The sequence below is a fragment of the Condylura cristata genome, unplaced genomic scaffold (genome assembly GCF_000260355.1).
Source record: "Condylura cristata isolate star-nosed mole 26May11 unplaced genomic scaffold, ConCri1.0 scaffold00006, whole genome shotgun sequence".
Lineage (NCBI taxonomy): Eukaryota > Metazoa > Chordata > Mammalia > Eulipotyphla > Talpidae > Condylura > Condylura cristata.
In genome coordinates this window covers 45211714-45232467 of record NW_004567107.1, presented here as the reverse complement: position 1 = coordinate 45232467, position 20754 = coordinate 45211714, and the positions used below count along the sequence as shown (strand labels likewise).

At 37.5% G+C, this 20754-nt stretch overlaps 1 protein-coding gene across 3 annotated transcripts in view; it reads left to right on the top strand.

The window, feature by feature from the left end:
- The window catches only part of PTPRD (protein tyrosine phosphatase, receptor type, D), a 1952036-nt gene that overhangs the window by 1924555 nt on the left and 6727 nt on the right, over positions 1-20754 (top strand). For all 3 annotated transcript variants that reach the window (XM_012721366.1, XM_004677659.2, XM_004677657.2), the window contains 3 exons: positions 18815-19100; positions 19514-19692; positions 20245-20371. In XM_012721366.1, the coding sequence (XP_012576820.1) occupies positions 18815-19100; positions 19514-19692; positions 20245-20371 (592 nt within the window). The remainder of the gene's footprint in view (positions 1-18814; positions 19101-19513; positions 19693-20244; positions 20372-20754) is intronic.

The following is a 20754-nucleotide window of genomic DNA, read 5'->3' as shown; positions in this document are numbered from 1 at the left end:
CTTAACACTCACTTCACTCCCACGTTAGCCTTTCACCTCACATGACCAGTGAGTCTGAGGAATCCCCATGGATCACCTCTTATTTCTCCTACTCTATTTCTGTCAGTCTAATTGCATGCGACTTTTCCTTCTCAGGGCTGGGTGAGAAGAGCACCCCCTGAATGTAACCTAAAATAAGGGAGTTCAGTTCATCTATGAAATAACTAAGAAAGCAGAGGACAAGTCACTTAAATCTCTTCTGCAACTGCTACTTGATTGTTACTGTTGTTACTGTATTTCCTGACATGTATGTTTGTTCCCCTTTTGGATGCATAACTACCCCCAGATTTGTAGTGGTGTCTGGCCATAAGGAGCAGTGCTGATGAATAAAGCCCCCGCTTGTCACTGAAGTAGGACTTTTTTTTTTTTTTTAAGATTTATTTATTTGTGCACACAGAACTGGGGTACAGGCCAGAGGCTCAGGGGCGGCGAGAGGCTTCACCAGACCGAGTGGGGAGCAGAACAGGCAGATTGACGAAGTACACTGCTGAGGGGAACAGCGGGCGGGTCAGGAGAGGTCTGCCACGCCATGTGGTCACCTCCGGGGCAGGCGGGAATCGAACTCATGCGGAAGCGGCTTCAGATTCTCAGTGCTGTGCTTTAACCCGCTGCGCCACCAGGGAGGGCCCTGAAGTAGGACTTATAATGAGCTTTGATATGTTGCCTGAATACAGATTGAGGATGCTGATTTATTTTTATTATATTATGCTTTAAACCAGAGCTTGGGTGAAGTGCTGTGCATGATTATAGCACATAAAGATACAAAAGGTACAACCTCAAAAGGTCAAGATGGTAAACCTTTAAACTGCATCGAGAGCCAGTATATTGTCACGTGGGCCCAGGCTGACCAGGAATGGTCTCAAAATACAAGGCATGTTTCACATCCCTGAGTGCATGCCGATAAACTCTGGATGCCACAACTTTAATCACATATATGACTTTCAGGTTAATAAATGGAAACTGCTTCTCTTGAAAATTTAGAGCTTTTGACCTTCCCTAAAACTGTGAAATCTCAAACAAATCACTTGCCTGACTCAGTTTCTGTTTTCTGGGACGGTGGAGAAAAATCTGTTCATTTGCCAAATACTGATCCCTTCTCTATGAGAGGACAGAGAGTAACATTTGGTAGATTGAATGCTTATTTACCATGATGGTGGTGATAATTAGGAATTTAGGTTTTCAGGAACCATAATATATTTTGTCTGAATACCTTCCACTTCAGTCCGAACTGAGATTCACAGGTGATTAGTCTTTCCATTTTTCAAAATTTTTACTTCGTCAACCTTGACCTCACTCTGGTTCTAATCCAGTCAGTCAGTAAGTCTCACTCAGCCCGGACTTGCACTCACTACTTACATTATAAAACCATAACGAATCATATTACAAACCACAAAAAGTTTTTTATAAGCTATGGATAACATTTCATTATTTCTTTTATGTGTCTGGAGATGATTGGCCTAACTTCAGACTGTTTTCTCTTACACACTTCAGGCTGAAATTTGCTTGTTATCTTGGTTCAATTAAACTAGAAATTAAGGGTTTGTAGAGCCCACTGGTAAGCCACAGAGTAGCTAAACCTTTTTCAGAATTCATTGAGAAGCTTTGTGAATATAGGCCAGTTATAAGAGCTGTGTTACCTGTTGTTGTATTTTTATTTCCTAAAATCTTAGGAATAAACACATTTTTTAAATGTGAGATAATTGCAGGGAAGTCATTATGTGTCATGCTGTAACAGTTCCTAATGTGGTCTTCATACCTCTTGCTGAATGTAACCACCTACTTTTTCTTGTGGGTCATCTTAGCTCTTGTAGAATTGCCAGATATGGCCGTAGTGTCGTCCTAACGCTGTGTCACATCAAAGTTTGGCTGTGACATAATTAATTTCTATCCAGTCCTCGCTGTTAGAGCTAGGTCAGTGATTCTAGAGAACACCGTTTTTTCTTACTTTTCTCCTTTTGAGAGTCTACATTTAAAAAGAACTTTATCTTAGAAGAAAGAGACTGTTTTCTCTAAACTTTTTAAAATTGGATATTTTCAAACAAACAAAAGGAGAGAAAATGTATAATGAACCAACAATCACCCACCATCCAGTGTCAGCCATCAACTGTGTTTATTAAATGGCAGTTTGTTTGTTTAAAAGAAACTCATTACAGAACTGCCATTCACTATTTTAGATTTTAATAAGCTAGTAGTCTTAACTCAGCTAAATGTTCAGTTTCCATGGTTATATTTAATGTAAGGACATTCATACACCCCTTGCTCACTCAGGTTAAGTATCCCTGCAGTATATTTCCTCTGCCACTAAGGTTTGTGACTTACAGTGTTTCAGTCTTAGAGTGTGCAAGTTTTAAAATCATTCCAGATGATTGAAACTAGCTTCCTCTTCGGAGAAATTGTCCTCAAAACTGTCATTAGCGAATTTGATCTTGCAGTTTTTTTCTTTTTTTTAATCTATGCTTTTATTTGCCAGTGGCTCAGTTTATTGTTTAAGGCTCACTACATTGCAGGCCCTTCCAGCCATTAGTTTAACACCCCAGACATCACTATCCCCTCAGTACAGGTTCTTTCAGTCTATGAAAGTAGAACTGGTAACTACCTGATTAGGTTAAAAAAAAAAGAAAAAGGAAAAAAAAAATGAAAGAGAGGTAGTAGAAGAAAAAATCAGAGAAAAATGTAGTATTTTTATAATCCAAATTTTGCAAATCCAAATGTTGACCATATTCCAGCCAATGATTGGCATTCATAATCTGAAAATGATAGTCATACCCCTCCTGATTCTACAGAGAAGTATGAAGGAATCTATGGAATTAGGCAGAGTGAACATAAGATGGCAGGTCACCTAGAATAAGTGAATTCCTCATCAGTATATGTATACATTGAGTCTGGGGTCATTAGTAGGTGCTCTGTGCGTTATTTTCTATAGTCGAGCAAGTATGAATTAAAGTAAATTGTCGTTTTTACACAGTGCCTCTACTCTTAAGATACTCATCTCCATTGTCAACATCCAAGAAGGAGTCCGCCCCCCCCCCCGCACACACACAAACACACTTGGAATTTCTCAAAGGACTACAGATAGTGTCATCATAAAAGATAATTTGCTTCACAATAGTATAACAGGAGCATGAACTACTAAGTGTAATTAATTAGCTAACTACTAAGTGTAATTAGGTAATTGCATAAACTAAAAAAAAAATGTATGAATGAATACAATCACTAAGTATTTTTATGACTAAGCTGTGCAGAGCTCCTTGCCGCGCAATCTAGAGGGCAAACAGGCCTCTCCTTCAGATAGCTGGTAACAATGAATATGAAGATACTTGAAACAACTGAGACCATTCAGAAGAAACATTGATCCTTGAGTTTAGGCTAATTTGATCATGCAGGGACCTCAGTTAAATCAAAGAAGTCTCTCCTCCCCCTGCAAAATAATAATAACAACAACAATAATAGCGAAGTTAGCATTAGCTTGAAATATATAAATCTATTAATTTATTTTTAATGTAGAACTAAGAACTTTATGAGCATGACTTAGCAGGCAGTATATTTATTGTAACCTAAAAGAACATTTAAAAAGGAACAAACAAAAGACTTTAAAGAACTTGATAAAATTAAGCAAACTTGTTTAATTTTAATTTTTTTTATTTGCATACAGTTGTTTCAGTTTCACAGTGGCTATATAAAATTGCTCTGTTACATACAGAATTAAATAGTACTTTTTGGGGGATAGCATTGGGCATAAATCGCTTCTGGTATATCTTTCTAAAGCAGTTGACTTAAGATACCTCTCTAATGTTGTAATTTTACCTCATCAGTTTATTTAATGCGCATTCAAATTATTTAATTCCTGCATTTGGCTATTTTAGAAAGGAAAATCCTGACACCACAGGAGAGCACAGCTGTCCTGAGGAATAGCTTCCCAGTGTAGAATTGATCTTTAAGCAACAGGCTGTAGCTTTCGGAGGAAAGGGCTAGTTGGGTTAGTGGTTAAGCTGGTTAAATCGAGTCTAGAATAGAGAACATGTGCTAATACTTATGCATATAGAAATGAACAAGTGATGGAACATTATTTAATCACTACTTGAGATAATGGGAGAAGAATCTTAATATAAGCACTGAGCCTGCTGTTTAAAAATGTTAATGCATTTCTGATAAATGTTCCTTTGTCCACAGTCTCTGCATCTGTAAAATTTAAGGATTTGAGTTGGATGAGGGTCTTCAACTGTGGTATGAATTAGGGTCATTTCAAAGGTTTGTTGAAAGTCAAGTTGTCTGGCTAGGCAGAGTTTCTCCCTGTGTAAATGTAGTGGAATCCCCAAATTTGCATTTCTAAAATCTTCCCAGATGCTGCAGCTCTTAGAGCTGTAACCTGACAACCATGGCGTAAAAGCAACTCCTAACATCCCTTCCAAAGCTAAAATCTGATAAAATAGTGCATGGTACTTTTTGGAGAATATAGAAATGAGAAAATAAAATGGAATATTGCTTTTATATACTCATTACTATATGGCTTTAATGTAAACCATGTAATAGAAAGGTTGCATTGCACATTGCCTTTTAGTCGGGTGACATTACCTATTCAACTCTAGGTCCTTCACTCATAGGGACAGAGAATCAACATTATCAAGAATCTCTTAAGTGAAAGGCATTTTGCCAATAATAATACTAGCCTGAAAACAACCTTAAAAGGGAGGGGGAAGCAATTTAGATTTTACAGATGATAAAACTGAGCCTCAGGAAGGACTAATATGACTAATATGACCAGATTCGAGTATCCTAAGTCTGCATTTTCACATCAGGGTACTTCCCTGTCATACTTACTTGAGAAGAGTAATCATTTCATCTCTTCAGTGACCCTAATATGTTTAAGCTATTTTAATGAGTAAAAAAAAATGTACCTTTAAGAAAAGAAACGTAAAACCACTAGTGAAATAGGTCAGGATGGTGTCTAGGAGTTCTCTCTGGAGATCTCTCTGATGCCACATGTGATAGACTAAAACTTATTTGATGAGTAAATGAACATTAGAGTACAAGCGTCATAATCCAAAACAATGGTAGCTGTAAATCAGGGGGAAATTCTCAATGTATATTTGTCTATTGCTGTGCTGAGTAGGTAAGAATGACAGCATTATTCTTAAATGCCAATTGAAATTTCTTCCTTTGTTACTTCGTTGGGCAAAAAGTCTGAGCATGGGCTATGGTCCAGATTTTGTGGGCACCAAGCCCCACAGGATACTTTACATTCATTATGTCAGGCTTTGTAAATGTTGAACTGGGGTTTGCATTCTAATTAGCATTATGTCTGGTATTAATGGAAATGTATGCTGCATCCCAGAGAATTATCAGGGTAATAAGCATCCCATTTCCAATATCTTTCTCCCTATATGAGGTAGATTAAGTCTGCACAGAGAATCATTTAGTGCCCCCAAGAAAAGGAAGCACCATATAGTGTCCCTGATGTTAAGAAGTTGTTCATTTCCCTCGAATGGGTTCCTTACCAAGGAGCAGTTTGTTCATCCTTGATCATCACATTCCCTCCATTTGCAGAACAGATAGAGCGCAAATAAAACAAGTCATTGCTCTTTGCAAATGCAGTATATTTGCTGCTTGTGTGGTCTCCATCGAATCCAGTTCTTGGCTTACCCCTCTTCGGGGGTTCCAGTCCACTAAGGAAGGCAGCTTGGGGTCCCCAAATTGTCCTCAACGCCTTAAGAAGTGCTGCTGAGGCATTTGATAGAATGAGCATTGCCAAGCTGTTCCTGTACCTCTTGGGGAGCTGCTAAAATGAGGCATTGCCTTTGAAGACGATCTTCCAAGGGAAAAGGTTTGACTTCAACAAATTTGTTAGTCCTTTTCTGGTAAAGGTAGGAAGAGCAGCTCCCCCACAGCAGTTTGCAGTGAGGAAGCAGTTAATGGGTTCCCAGATACTCACTCCTCTGGAGAAAGTATTATCTGAACAGCAAAATGACTCCTCAAATGCTAGAGTCTTCCTGATGGCATTGGTCACAGCAAGCATGTCAGGTTCTATCTCGTCTGTCAGACAGATATCCTTCATTAGGTTTAATGCTCTGTCAGCGATTCAAATACAGTAACTTTTAGTTTCTTTAATACAAGGGTAAATTTTCAGATGCCGCTACTCATCATCTATATATGTTAACACTTATGAATATTCCCATATAATTATATTTAATATTGTAAACTGTAAGGGCTGTAATTTCCTTTGACCTATGTTGCAGTTAGATACATTACTTGATCAGAACTTTCAATGACTCATTTTATGCGCACGTATTTAGTTAATTGGTTAGTTTTTCCTTGCTTGTGTTTATATGTAATATACCCTATAAAGAAAGAAAATCAGTGTGCTTGCAGCTGAGTCTGGTAAAAGAGCAATTAGGTTCTACCAGAACAAACAGCTGTCAATAATGAGTTCTGAATTAAAATGACTAGCAAAGAAAGGAATCTAGACATCTGCAGGAAATGTGAAAATATTTTTATAACCTAATAGCTGAGATCTGGACAGGGGTATCACTGAGTTTTCCCAGCTGTACCTGTAATGTATTTTGAAATATTCCCACACTGAACAATGAAAATCATTGCATAAACTAGACTGCATTAAAAACAAAATGCTGGCTGTCTTTGAGCAGTGTGTATTTTGATTTTGTATAATCAGCATGAGAACTTTCTATTTCAAACAATTTTGCTGCGCCCCTGATCCTAAAATGAAAGTTTAAAATAGTTTTGTTATCTCTGTATTGTGTCTTTCCAATTAGGTTTCTATTGCTTGGATATTTTTCTTTCTGTGTCTGGAAAAATACTTTTAGGTCTTATTACACGGTATCTGATTTGGTCTCATCTGGGGTGTTTCTTGCAAAGAAAACTTGCAAGGTGGGCTTCTGATATCTGATTTTTATTACAAGACAGCTCAATAGTTTTGCAGGTATCTGGAGACAGTAAAGTATTTGGTCTTTAAAAAGTAGCAAGCCTTACATTTTTGAAAGCAGTGTTTTTAGTCTCTTCATTGATGTTATGGGTTGGTGTGTTCAAAAATCTGTATGAATGAGTGACTGAGGTTTTTTGAAATATATAAATTGATAAATATATGTGTGTGTGTCAACACAAACACCCATGTGTATACAAGCATAGATAATTGAGAATATGCTTGATACATTTTTATTAAGATAACATTTTTTCTCAGGTGTACAACTTCACACCTTGATGAGTGTGTAAGTCACACCATGCTTACGACTAAAGGTCGAGTTACCATTCCCCTCCATCCGCCCAGTCAACCCTGGTGCGCATTCCGCTCACCCCCATTCTCTTCCCCTCTGATAATGACCAATCTATTGTCACACTCTAAGGATTGGTTCTAGTTTTGGCTTTGTTCATTTGCTTTGATTACGTATATTCTACCATAGGCCAGCATATGAAATCATATTACGTCTCTCTCCCTCTAGCTTATTTCACATAATATAAACCCCTCACAGTCTATTAGTGTTGTCCCAAATGAACAGATTCTTTTTTATAGGCGAGTAATATTCCATTGTGTATATCATATCTTCACTTCCCATCTAGTCTTGGTGTGCTCATAGGCTGTTCTATATCTTGAGCAGTGCTGCAGTGAACAAGGGAAGTTAACTATTTTTTTTTTTAACCTAGAGTTTTCATTTCTTTGGATAAATGCCCAGAAGTAGAACTGTTGGATCTCGTAATTATTTTTTTTTTAGTTTTGTAGGGAATCTCCTATTGTTTTCCATGATAGCAGTACCAATTTCCATTCCTACCTGCAGTGCACAAAGCTTCCACTCTCTCACTGACATACTGTTTCTTGCATGAAAACAAGGTGTGAACACAACCTCATCATTGTTCTGATCTGCATTTACCTACTGAGAAATCTTAAACATTTGTCATATGCCCATTGGCTGTCTGCATGTCTACTTTGGTGACATATGTATTTAGGTCTCTGCCCTGGCTTTTCATTGAATTTTATTAATTCTCTATTTGATATTTATATTTGTCACACTCATTTACTTATGAAATTATTAGAGGAATGTTAGCTATATCCTTAAGTATGGCCCATGGACCCAAAGTATAAGCATCACTTTGAACTTATTAGAAATTCACCATCTTGGGATTCACCCCAGACCTTCCAAGAGAGAATCTTAGGCACAGAGATCAGGAATCTATGGTGTCACACTACTTAAAAAAATGTACAGGTCCCTTGAACAGACAGAGAAATGCTTCAGTGCCTGGCGATAGTATATTGCATGGAGACCGACTCATGGAATAAGATCCTGTGTGTTGATTATAATACTGAATATCAACTTGACTCTCTATGGCACCACATTCTCATGGCTGTGCTTTCCATCACCATATGATACCACCCCCCCAGGAGAGGCAAACCCTGTCTTCTTTTCTCCCTTCTTCTAACATGTGCCATTCAGTAAGTACATCATAGCCGAATGGCACACCAGCTGGAAGTCATTCATCCCTTTGAAATAGGTGTAAATAAAACCAACTAATACACAGCCAGGTACACCAGCATCTGCTTTGGAAATTCTTCAAAATCCTCTTAATTCATTTCAAATTGTTCTTTATTCATATTTCTATCAAAATCTCTCCCTCCCTCCCTCTTTTCCCTCTCTTCCTCTGTTCCCACTTTCTTGCTCCGTATTCTCTCTCTCTCATTAAGTAGAGTGAGGGACCTCCATTTTCATGAACAAAGGTAATTGCTGGCACTGACTGTGTCTTTTGGATCATATTTTCAAACTTACATTAAAAAGAAGCATGGACCTTGAGTCTGTCTGGGGAGCTCCAAGAAAAACTGTCATCTGTTTTCAGCAAACCTGCCATTACTGGTAGCCTGAGCCCAGGAAAGAGGAGACATGAATACCAACCTTGTCTCTGTTCATTGTGGCCGTGCGAACCTGGGCAGACGCATGAGCCAGGCTCGCTCTCAGTTTCCTCCTTCACAAGATGAATCTACATCGGCAGACAGACTGGTAGTGCAATTATAAAAACTTTGACAAACTTTTGACAAAACTTTTGAGTAAGAGAAGCCAGATCAAAGGTCTGGCAACACCAACACCAAGACCGTCTTGGGTGTCCATAGGGCTAACTGAAGAAGTGAAGTGGGGCCCAGGTAAGATGGTGGGGTAATGGACTGTAAATGGCCTGGATGGAAACTGAGATTCTCGCTCCCATACAACAGTTTGTGGGACTCACATAAAAGCACCAAAGAAATTGTGGCACTGCCAATTTGTAATACCCAACTTTAAAATCTTTGTGCTATTTAAGTGAAGATAAAATTTATTTAAAAAACAAACAAACAAAAACTGGTGTTCTTTCTAAAACAATGAAAATACTCCCCTCTCTCTGGAGTTAGCACTGTAGTTTCAGTTACCCTTGGTTAACTCTGGTGTGAAGACGCTTTGTCCAATGAGATATTTTAACAAAAAGGAGGCCATAGCCACACAGCTTTTATTCTGGTATATAGTTATGTTTGTTCCATTTTATTATTGTCAGTAATCTACTATGTGTCTCATTTATATGTTCTATCCTATATGTATGTATAGGAAAAAAAACCCTACTATGATAGGATTCCATACTACCCACCACCAGATCTACCCCCTCAGATGATTCTATAAATGGGGGGGGGGGAGGGTAGTGGCTCTTTATTGGATTCCGATTAACCTGAATCAGAATTAAAGCTATTGAGGTTCTAAAGGTGAACCTGCCGATGGACAGAGCCGGTGTCACACTGTACCGTGTGACAGTCGTTAACCTCTACACTCAGCAGTCTATGACCTGTGCAGCCGCAATGGCGTGTCAGGGTATATATGGTTGCATCCACTTTCAAAGTGTGCATAATTTTGATTCATTCAAAGGAGAAATTAGTGTATGATCTGAAATGATGTGGTCATTTACCAAAACAACAACAACAAAACCTGTCTGTACTGCTGTAGCTCCTTATACCTCCATGGCATCTTTTAATTAACATCATGTCTATTCCAGTCAGCCACCAGTTATCATGGCCAGCTGAGTCGGCTTCTGTTTTCCTAATGGTTGCCTCTGTCCATCTGTAAAACAAGACCTGCTACGACATACACTCAGGTGTTCTTTTATTCAACACATTAGTTTTCTAATTTATGCTGACCATCACATTTCAAGAATAATAGGTAATGTGTTTGGCAGATAATGTTGGAGTAAAGCCAAGATCATGTAGAAGGTCTTGGAGGAGTTTTGTTTCAGTCAACATATTTCGGGAGGGAGGGGAGGAAATAAGGCTAAACACGTGAATTTTGATTTTTGTTGATATTATTTTTCTTTTAAGAAATTTCTTTGTATCTATTATAGAACATTAAAACCCCCTGGGGTGTTAGTACTTGAATTTTTTGATATCTTTGAGTAGGATCCTTATCAGGTCAGGCACTCTATGCTGAATCTCTGATGAAGAATGAGGTTTGGATCATCAGTGAATGCAGTGCACGTTTTCTTTCTAAAGTGATCAGAGTTTTAAGGAAATCTTTTCCTAGTCAGTGCTCATTTGAGCCTCTTTCTAAGTATTCTGTCTATGACAAATTTCATATCCCTCTGCTTTCACAAACTCACGTATTACAACCTAGCACCAAATGGTAGGAATAAGTCTGAATTGTAAGGAGTTGTGAACCCAGTCAGAATTCTGTGAAGCAATCCCAGAATGGCTTCTGTTCTGATGTTCTTCTTTCAAAGTGCTAAAAAAAAAAACTTTAAAAAATTACACAATATGTTATTGAAATCCAGTAGTGTCTATCCAGGGTAATACACAGTTTTTCATGATAAAAACCTGATTAATCCTATAAATATCAATCATAAAATAAGCCATCCTAAGAGTTTCCTTTTTTATTATGCTAGTTACTCCTAAATGCCAGATTCGTTATATAGCTGGCCGATAATATCCAATCAGATTGTGAGTTGATAAAGGCATTAAATGCTCACAAGATTTTTGGTCCATATTTTTGCCGTCTTTGCAATGCTTAAATCCTGGTTAATTTTTTTCATTCTCTAGTATTTTGTTGCCAGGTCAGTGAAGTGTCAGTTAAGGTTCAGCTTTGAAACTCAACCAGATTCATCATAAAAGCCCATTTTTAAGCACATCCCCAGAATGATTTTATGACAATAGTCCCCTCGTGCCTCTTATTTTGTTTTTTTTCTTTTTGTACATTACTACCAGATCACATCACGGGACATTAAGCATATTTCAACTCATGGGACTAACTCAATCATGTTTTTAGAAATTGAAAACAAATGTTGTAACTGGATGAATGATAATATTGAAGTAATAACAATTTCCTAGGAGGCGCACTTGTTTAATGGATTGCGTAGTCTCAGCTTGTAAACACTAGCATGTCTATCACTCACTGAAATTGAGAATTTTTTTCTAGCAAAAGTTTGGCAATAATTTGATTTGTTTTAGTGAAATTATTGCCCTCACTGGAAAGTAGATTAGAAAACTGGTTTTACTGTAGGGCTAACAGGGACCAACATAATGTTAGACTTGATTTAAAAGTGCTATCCTCTTCCCTTTTTTGCCAGAATTTTCTGTAACATAATAAATGTTCTGAATTGTGCTGGCCTCAGCCTGAAGCACAGGGTTATACACTCCTTTTTTAAAGATATTTAGAAAAATCTCTCTCTGTGCTTGGCAACTATTCCGACAGAAAACAGATAAAAATAAGCGTGGTTTATCAGTTTTGCTGTTCTTATCATGTTTCAGGTTGAAGGCTGTTGAAATGATGAAAAACAAACAGCACTAAATAGGGTTCCGTCATTATCGCTGCTACGGGGAGCTGAGTTTCTCAGGATCAAAGAAAAATGCATTTGCTTTTAGAACTGCAATCCTTCATTTTGAGAGGTGCACTGCACTCAGATACTGATGGGGGGAAAAAGGATAAATTGAAGAAGGAAGTAAAAATATGTGCTGCCACAGGAACTTGGAAATTCAAACAAAAGTAGACTGAATTTTCAGCATTCTATTTCCTAAGAAAAAGTAGTGCCAAAGTTGATTACTTGTGAACAACTAAAGCATAAGAACAGATTTTTTTCTATCTTATCAAATTATAAGAATTCCCTTCATCTTTGAAAACATGTGTCTAAGGAAAATTCTCAAAGTGAAGGCTTTGGGAATGTTCCTATATGTGTCGTTGATGAAGAAGAGGCCTTATATTGTCAAGTTTTGCCTCAAAACTTAAGTACCCTTGGTCTCTTGGTCCCTGAAAACTGCTTTGAAACACTGTCAAATGCAAGGGAGATGAGCAGCTTCTGTCCTTCCCCTCAAGGAGAGTATTATCATAAAGAACATAAAGAACATAGCCAGAAGCAAATACTCACAAAGAAACAAGGACATATATGTGACAATGTGGTATGTGTGATAGAGATCCAGGAGGAGAAACTCAGGGAAGGTCTTGATCAAGTCTGTATAATATGCAGTGGGTATTAATGAAGGGAAATTATCTATAGGTAGAGATGCTAAGGAGGTAGAAGGATGTGTATTAGCAAAAGCCCAGGGGTAGGAAAGATAAAAGTATGTTTAATTTGCCTGGAACTGAGGGAAAGCTGTGAATACTTGAATAAAAGTACTGCCTAAGAGATATGCAGTACTTGATAGATGAAGATAAAGGTTTTGATTATGCAAGTTAAATGAAAAACAAATCTATAAATATTTGAAGCAAAAATTGCTCCCAAAGATCAGAATCAGTTAAAGTGTAAGGACCATAGAACAATATGTTTAGAGTTTGGAAGAATGATGGACCAATAATCCTGTACATAACCAAATTGTTGCTACTAAGGACAAGCAATTTCTCAGCTATGCAAGGATGAGAAATTCTACTGTTTGTCTATTTTATATGAAAAATTACTCATATTCTAACTAAGTAATAAATGTATAAATGCAAAGAACTCAAGAAGAGAATTAGCTTTGACATACATGCAAACTATGAACATGTACAAAGTTAAACAGTTGCTGTCAAGTTATGCATTTAATTAAAATATTAGAAACCTCAACAAAAATTAATTTGTAGACCATTTTCCCTCCTGCTTTCCACTCACCTGGCTTTCCTTTAATAACTCAAATATGGTAAGCTACATTCCACTCTAGAGACACTGGTATTTACTCTCCTGCTTCTAAAGCTTGTCCACCTTTCTTGACTCAGCAAATCATTCCTTGTCCTGTATTGCGCTCATCTGCCAGTGCTGCCATAACAAAGTACCATAGACGGGGTGCCTAAAGCATCAGTAATCTGTTTTCTCACAGTTTGGGAAGTGAGAAGGCCAAAATTAATGTGCTGGACAGGTTGCATGTCCAGTCAAAACTGTCTTCTGAGTGATGGTTGCATGTCAGCGGTGTCCTTGCACAGCCATGACAGTGCCTATGTGAGTGTGGAACCCACTACGCCATCCTCTCTACAAAGAAAGTGTCAGTTGATCTTGCTTTCAGTGCCCCGATGTGTTGGCACACAGTGAACGCTCAGGGAATATTGCTGGTGTGAGAGCCTGAGCGTCCCATGAGAGTGTACAGCACATGTGGACGAAAGAAGGTAATGAGCACTTTGTTGTCTGTCCCAGGGCAGTGATGATGGATGAATTAGGGTAAGGATAGTTGGTGCAACATGATATAGTGTAAGAACCCACTTTGGAGGGGTTGGGGGAAGGGAAGGAATAAAGATAGTATTTGCAATCAAGTTGGTATGTAAATACTCCCACCACGACTGATTTCAAGCTGCAAAGGTGACATCACTCAATGCAAAGCTGGGAGATATGCTCAGTGAAACACTATTGTAGATACTCACCTCGAAGAGACCAGGAATATAGTTGTGATGTGTTTTAAATATTAACTTAATTTTCTCTATATTCAAGCAACATTGAGACTTTTAACATTGATTTTTGCCAGGTCCAGCAAGTCAGTGATGGATAGTTGAATAAAACTGTAGAAGTTGAATGCATGGAAATGTATGATTTATTTATTTATTTTTTAAATCAATTCTTAAATTTTAGACTTGAATGTTGCAGCTAGAGTGACAGTGGTAAGAGAAGATCTGAGCCGAGATGATGTCCATTAATCTTGGAATCGGTTACCAGAGAAGCCTGAGGGTGGTTGGAAAATGCTCTTCTCTTGCACTCAAAAGAAAGGGCTAGGACTTTAGGGGCCATTTTTTTTGAAAATTATTGCTGAACTATTAAGAGAATGAGAGACAAAGAGGACAGAACATTGGGGGCATTGCTCACAGCTTGGGGGCTGACAGAGAAAGGTGAGAGGGGGAGATACTGTGGATCAATTCAGAGAGGCAGAAGGTTAATCAGCTTGAGGAAAAAATAACTTGCTGAGACAGAGGCTAAAAGAGGACTTGGAGATTTCTAAAGCTGTTTAGAGCTTATCTTTGATTTTGCTTTCAACTTGATAGAGACTCATTCCTGTTGTGAAGAGTCAATGGAATCATTACACAGGAGTCATAGTTATTTTGGCTGATTTTGTGTACACATGTTGCAAGTGAATGTGTTTGAGACAATTAAGGCAAATATCTGACATTCCATACTCCCTTCAAGTGGAAAACCCAAGTGTTTTGTTGGGAGCCTGACCTAAGGCTGTTTAAATACAAAGAAAGGGGTGATTTGGAGAGTATGACAAAGTCAACCTAACTGACAACGGTTACCTGACCCAGTGGCAGAACACAGCATGAAACCATGATCTACAATGAGATGTGGGCTAAAGTTTAGCATCTCAGAACCCCATTGTTGTCTCTGGCTATTACCATCAGCCATATTACTTCAGGGCAGTTTGTAAATATTATGAATCACAGAACAGGAAAGGAAATTGACAGACATTTGCCAAGTGCTATCTGGGTACCAAGACTGGGGGCATGGGAAGACACTTAACTAATGTAGCATGGCGATATGTATATGAAAGCAGAAAGTGCTTCAAAAGTAAAATTTTTTATTGGAGTTATGGAGAGAGAAGTGAGAGCAGCTTGAGAGTATAGTTTAAAGCAAAATTTGTAAAGCTTAATCTAAAGTGAGTCTCTGGTGATTCAATCATAATTTCCCCAGTGTTAATATTACTGATTCCTGTTGTTTGCCTCAGAAGTAGAATTTTAAAATGGTGTTTGTACCTGCAAAGTAACTGCCCTTCCTTTAAGCTTTAAACATTCAGTATGTTTAATTCAACTGAATACTTATCAATTTACTAGAGTTTATTTTCACTGTCACAATCTAAGAGAAATGGGAAAACAGGGAAGAAGTTAAATGACTTTGCCAAGGACACATAGCTTTTGGTAATAGTATCTGAAGACACTATCTGGAAGTTTGTGGTCTTGCTTCAAATTAAGAAATCCCTATAACATTGGGGGGAAAAAACAAAAATGTTCATTTTAGAGAAGAGATAACACATTAAATTTTAAGGGTTGGCTTATTCTCTTCCATAGACATAGCAAAATGAGGCAGTAAATACTTCGGCTTAGGAAGAAAAAATAAGTTTTGCAGAATGAATAATCTCTCATGTTTATTTTCATTACATAACTTGTGATGTAGACTCAGGCACATGTTTTTTTTTTTTTTTTTCCCCCGTATGCTTTTTAAAAATGTGTATCATCACCATCATGAAGAGGTTACTATTATTTGAAGCTTGACTTATCAAGTTTGCAAGACCCTAGGGGGATTTTTTTTTTCTGCCAGCATACAGAATCATGCATCATGCAGACATTTGAATGCTCCCTGATGCCTGTTTTGAGAAAATATGTCTGCCATTACCCTGAGTTGACATAATACATAGGGCTCAGTTATAAAGTTTACGGTGTGTTTTCTACTGGGAAGAATTGTATGAAGTTGCACTCAGGAACAGTACACAATTAGAAAACAGTTTAGAAAGATACACAAAAAAGGAAAAGGGACATTATTCATAGACTTAGAGCCTGGCAAACATGGGGGCCACCCCCTTTCCTAGACTGTCTCAGTTTTTTTCAATTACAATGTGGTGGCATGTTGGATACCAAGACACTGAAAATACACAATGTCCTCCTCTCTTCCTCTCTGAAACTATGAATCAGTCGCCAGGCATTATCTGTGTGGTTCTGAACCTTTGTCAAATGTAGGTTCTCTTTCTCTGACTGGCAAGTTGTTCTTCCATAGTTGTACAGAACTTGGATAGGCTGTTTATTCCAGAAGCTCTCCCTGCCGATGAGTAAGTCACTCATCTATTTTACACACATTATTAGACTTTGTCTGCATACTTGATACAGGGCATATGAAGATAACAAGAATGCAGCCTTGCTTTCAAGACATGATCTATTGTACACCTGAGACAGTGAGGTGATTCTTACCTGGGGAGTGAGAAAATGGAAAAGTGGGAAGGGTTAGGGAGACTGAACATTTCACACGTTTCTTCAGTAGAACAAAGCAAAAGGAAAATGGTGTTTCATGGATCTTGGCATTGGGACCAGTAGACTTGCGGAGCTCAATTTTAATGCTTAGATCATATTTTCAGTTGGCTTTGTTCTAAGACACGTATTATTATTTCTAAGACTTTGTTTATTAGGCTTTTGCATGTCATCTCAATGTTATTTCAGTCTGTGATTTGGAGTTTGGCATTAATGTTCAGAGACCCTCTGACACTGAACATAATTTATAAGCAATTTTAAAATAGCTAGATCAGTTTGCACTAAACCTAGTCTTAATTTTGCAGGGCTTCAGAATGGAAGCTATATTTGATCAGTATTACTTGGTAGTAAATAAAAGTTGTTGTTTTTTTTTTTTTTGTAATACTTATGTATTATTCTTACAGCCACTTGGTGCTTAAGAGAAATCGCCATTTCAGTGGATTTGGGCATCCTAGGGATCATTAGACTCATTCAACTGATGTCCTGGTACAATCATCCTTCAGTTGACTCATCAACATTATGAAAAATTTCACTTGTGGCCTCCTGAACCATCAGTCAGATTTCAAAAGCCATTCTTTCTCTTTTGCTACCCCAAGTTCTTCCCTTCCTCGTCCCTGTTGTCTTCCCAGTATAGTTCACATAACACACAAAACCATTATATCCTTTTATTTGTGTTAAAAATACAGAAAGTTTGTACAGTAAGGTCTGCCCTGACAGATTCTGAGCTCTGTCTGCAATGTTTACTGGTGAGAGCTAAGTCAATGTGTTTTCTCAAGTAGTGAATGCTGTGTCATTTACTGCTTACAGAGGTGGAGTGATTAGTGAACACTGGACAAATAATTGGACACTTAAGATTACACAAATTTTAGGAGACTGTTGCTTAGTGTCTAAGATGGTAATGTGTACCTAGTACTGTTAATTGTATGTTTTCTTAGTCAGGTGAACATGATCTAGAGGAGTAAAACAATTTGGATTCAGCCATACTTGACACAGAAATGAACTCAGACTAAAGGGCTGGATACAATAGGAAACAAACAGGGCTTTCCTTGAGATTTTAGAACACAGATGTTTTATTTTATTAGTATTCTCTTCAACAGTAGAGGAAATTCCAATGTTTCAACCACCTGACTTGGTAATCCAGTTCAGTAAATTAGATTGTCTCTCTGGAACAGCAGATCGTGTCTTTGTGCTCTGTTGACTCTTTCACCTCCTCCTCTTTGAATCAGGTTCCACCAACTGGAAAATGACCCATAAGCCCAGAAGTAATGGAGTTTAAAAAATACCTCAGAGCTTTTTCAGTAACAAAGATTGAGGCTTTTATTTTACCACACAGATACTTGAATTTCACCTGGAATTTCAAAATCCATTCGACTGTGGGAAGAAAAGGGAGTAAAACAAGAAACACATTCACACTCTGTAGTGCTTTGTGTGTGTGCTTTTTATTAAGAATTAATAAAAGGAACTAGCTGGCAATCCAGAGGTATTGAACTAATAAAGAAGCATTATCCATGGGAGAAAATAACTCCTCAGTATTTATTAAAATAGGCTTAATGAAATAAATTGTGACGTGTCAACAATACACAGTGATGATATTGTGTAGTGACTAAAAAATGAGGTGAGTATTTAGTGCTGTCAAGTCATCTCCTAAACAAGGTGAAACAAACCAAAGTTCAGTCCAGAACACAGAACCTGCTAGCCCTCAGGGAAAGGAGATGCCAGAAGCAAAGAATGCCCCCTGGGGAATGGCCCTGAATGGGCACAGACAGGAAGGAATCGACATTTACATGCATCTTTTAGTTCCCTGAAATCTTGTACTCCATGTATTCCAAAGTTAGATAATACTGGGGCTATGAAAAAATAATTTCTACTGAGAATATTCAGAACTAATTTCAGTATACACCAACATTTAGTATTTTTATCAACTTCCCATTACGTTGGCTTACTTAAAGCTTCCTAAGTTTTTGAGGATGAGTTATTTCTAATTGAATGGTCTGTTATTATTTAATTAAACTAAAATAGAATGAGGTGTTTTGTGAAATAATAGCTCCTGTGTAGATTTTTTGTCTGTCTTACAGTAACAGCTTAATGCGTGTTCTACCAAATAACAATTTAAAAATAATGTCTTCCTTGTGTCACATTAATAATGAAAATAGTAATTCGGATTTATATTTTTACATTTTGAAACCAAAGTACTTTTAATTTGTATGTTGTTCTGTTACTTCAGGTTATTATGACCTGATATTATTTTTCACTTCCTGTTGCTCATATCTATTTCAATGAGATGAATGGGTTTAAAACCAAGTTAATAATAACAGTAAAAATAATTTTTTATATGTTTGTTTTCTAATTGTCTTTTCTCCTTGTTTTCCTTACAGTGCAGGAGTTGGCCGGACTGGTTGTTTCATTGTAATAGATGCCATGTTAGAAAGAATAAAGCATGAAAAAACTGTAGATATTTATGGCCATGTAACTTTAATGCGAGCCCAGAGGAATTACATGGTTCAGACTGAGGACCAGTACATCTTTATCCATGATGCGCTGTTAGAAGCAGTGACATGTGGAAATACCGAAGTGCCGGCTAGAAACTTGTATGCCTACATTCAGAAGCTGACTCAAATAGAAACAGGAGAGAATGTCACAGGAATGGAGCTTGAATTTAAGGTATGGTGTCAGGTGTGACGTGGTCATCCCAGGAGCAAGTCACTCTGAGATTATCTTCGAGCGGTGGCTTTGTTTTCTTGTACTTCAGAAATTATGAAAGTTTAAGAATCACTTTACCTTCTCCTAAGATGTCTAACTATAAAACACTCTTCCTCTTTCCCTTGTGTATTCTTTGTTTCCTGACAATACCTTGAACTCTTTTGTGGTCTAGTTTAAATGGAAAGATCATACTCTTAACGACATTAAATTTAAAAATTCAGCAGGCTATGTGGCATCACTAGGTAGAAGTAAAAGGTAATGCAATCTGAAGAATCATTTGTTCTAAAATAAAGAATTTAGAACTGAGAGAAACGGGTATGTTGCATTGAAACCATAGGCTGAAATAGTCTTTTTTGGATTTTTCTGTTTCACAGCGGCTAGCCAGCTCTAAAGCTCACACCTCAAGATTCATCAGTGCCAATCTTCCATGTAATAAATTCAAAAATCGCCTTGTTAATATTATGCCATATGAATCTACAAGGGTATGCCTGCAGCCTATCCGAGGGGTAGAAGGATCTGATTACATCAATGCCAGTTTTATTGATGGATACAGGTATAAACTCTTGATCCCCTGACAGTCCAAAGTCTTGATATTTACATGTGCCCTAGTTTCTTCTCCTGAATGAATTTCATCTCAAGTCAAAGCATTTTCTTTGTGCATAAGTCAGCATTCAGTCCCTTGGTTTTGTTTATCATTATTTTGGGTAGGAATGAACAGCTGCACTCGTGAAGTTTTTAATTTGGCTTGCTGCATTCTAGTTTCCAAAGCCATGTGGATATGAGGGAGTTAATAAAGAAGTACTTTTGAACCATATTTCACAAATGTAATTGTCAGCATTATTAAAAAAAAAACTGCACAAGTAAATGTTTAAATGATACTTGTGACTCATGATAAAAACATACTTTGATATTAACAAAGAAGTTTCTTCTGCTACGTCTCCAAAATGTATTAAATGTTTATATATGATTGTATAATCTAACTGGAATTTACTGTAATCAAATTAATAGGTTTTCATTTGATCACTGGAATCCTGTGTAAGTGTGAGCCTATGTGTATACTCAGAATTATGTGACTGGCTCCTTTCATTCATTCTTTGTGATACAGACAACAGAAAGCCTACATCGCTACCCAGGGACCCTTGGCAGAGACCACCGAAGACTTCTGGAGGATGCTCTGGGAACACAATTCTACAATTGTTGTGATGCTCACCAAACTGCGGGAGATGGGCAGAGTAAGTATCTCCTCAAAACGAGGATTTCATTTAATCACCCATATGCCATTGTCGTTTTTATGCACAGGATGGTGGACATTCTCTGTCATTTGTTCCTGTGTTGGTTTCTAACCTGAAAAACCACATTAAGTTATATAATTGTGTGTTATGAAGGAAGAGCCAATGCTTTGTTTTCAGTAAAGCACAGTCAGAGTAAGTACAGTGTCTTCATTGAACATAGTGTTTTCAAGTTACATGTAATTAATTTTTGTAAGGAATTTCAGATACACCTCTGCAAACTTATGCTAATTAAATAGGTGCATTTTGCCATAGAGATGCATCTACAATGTAGCTTTCAAAGGCCACAGAGAAGAGCAAATTTGAGATTTTTGTGAAACATAGTC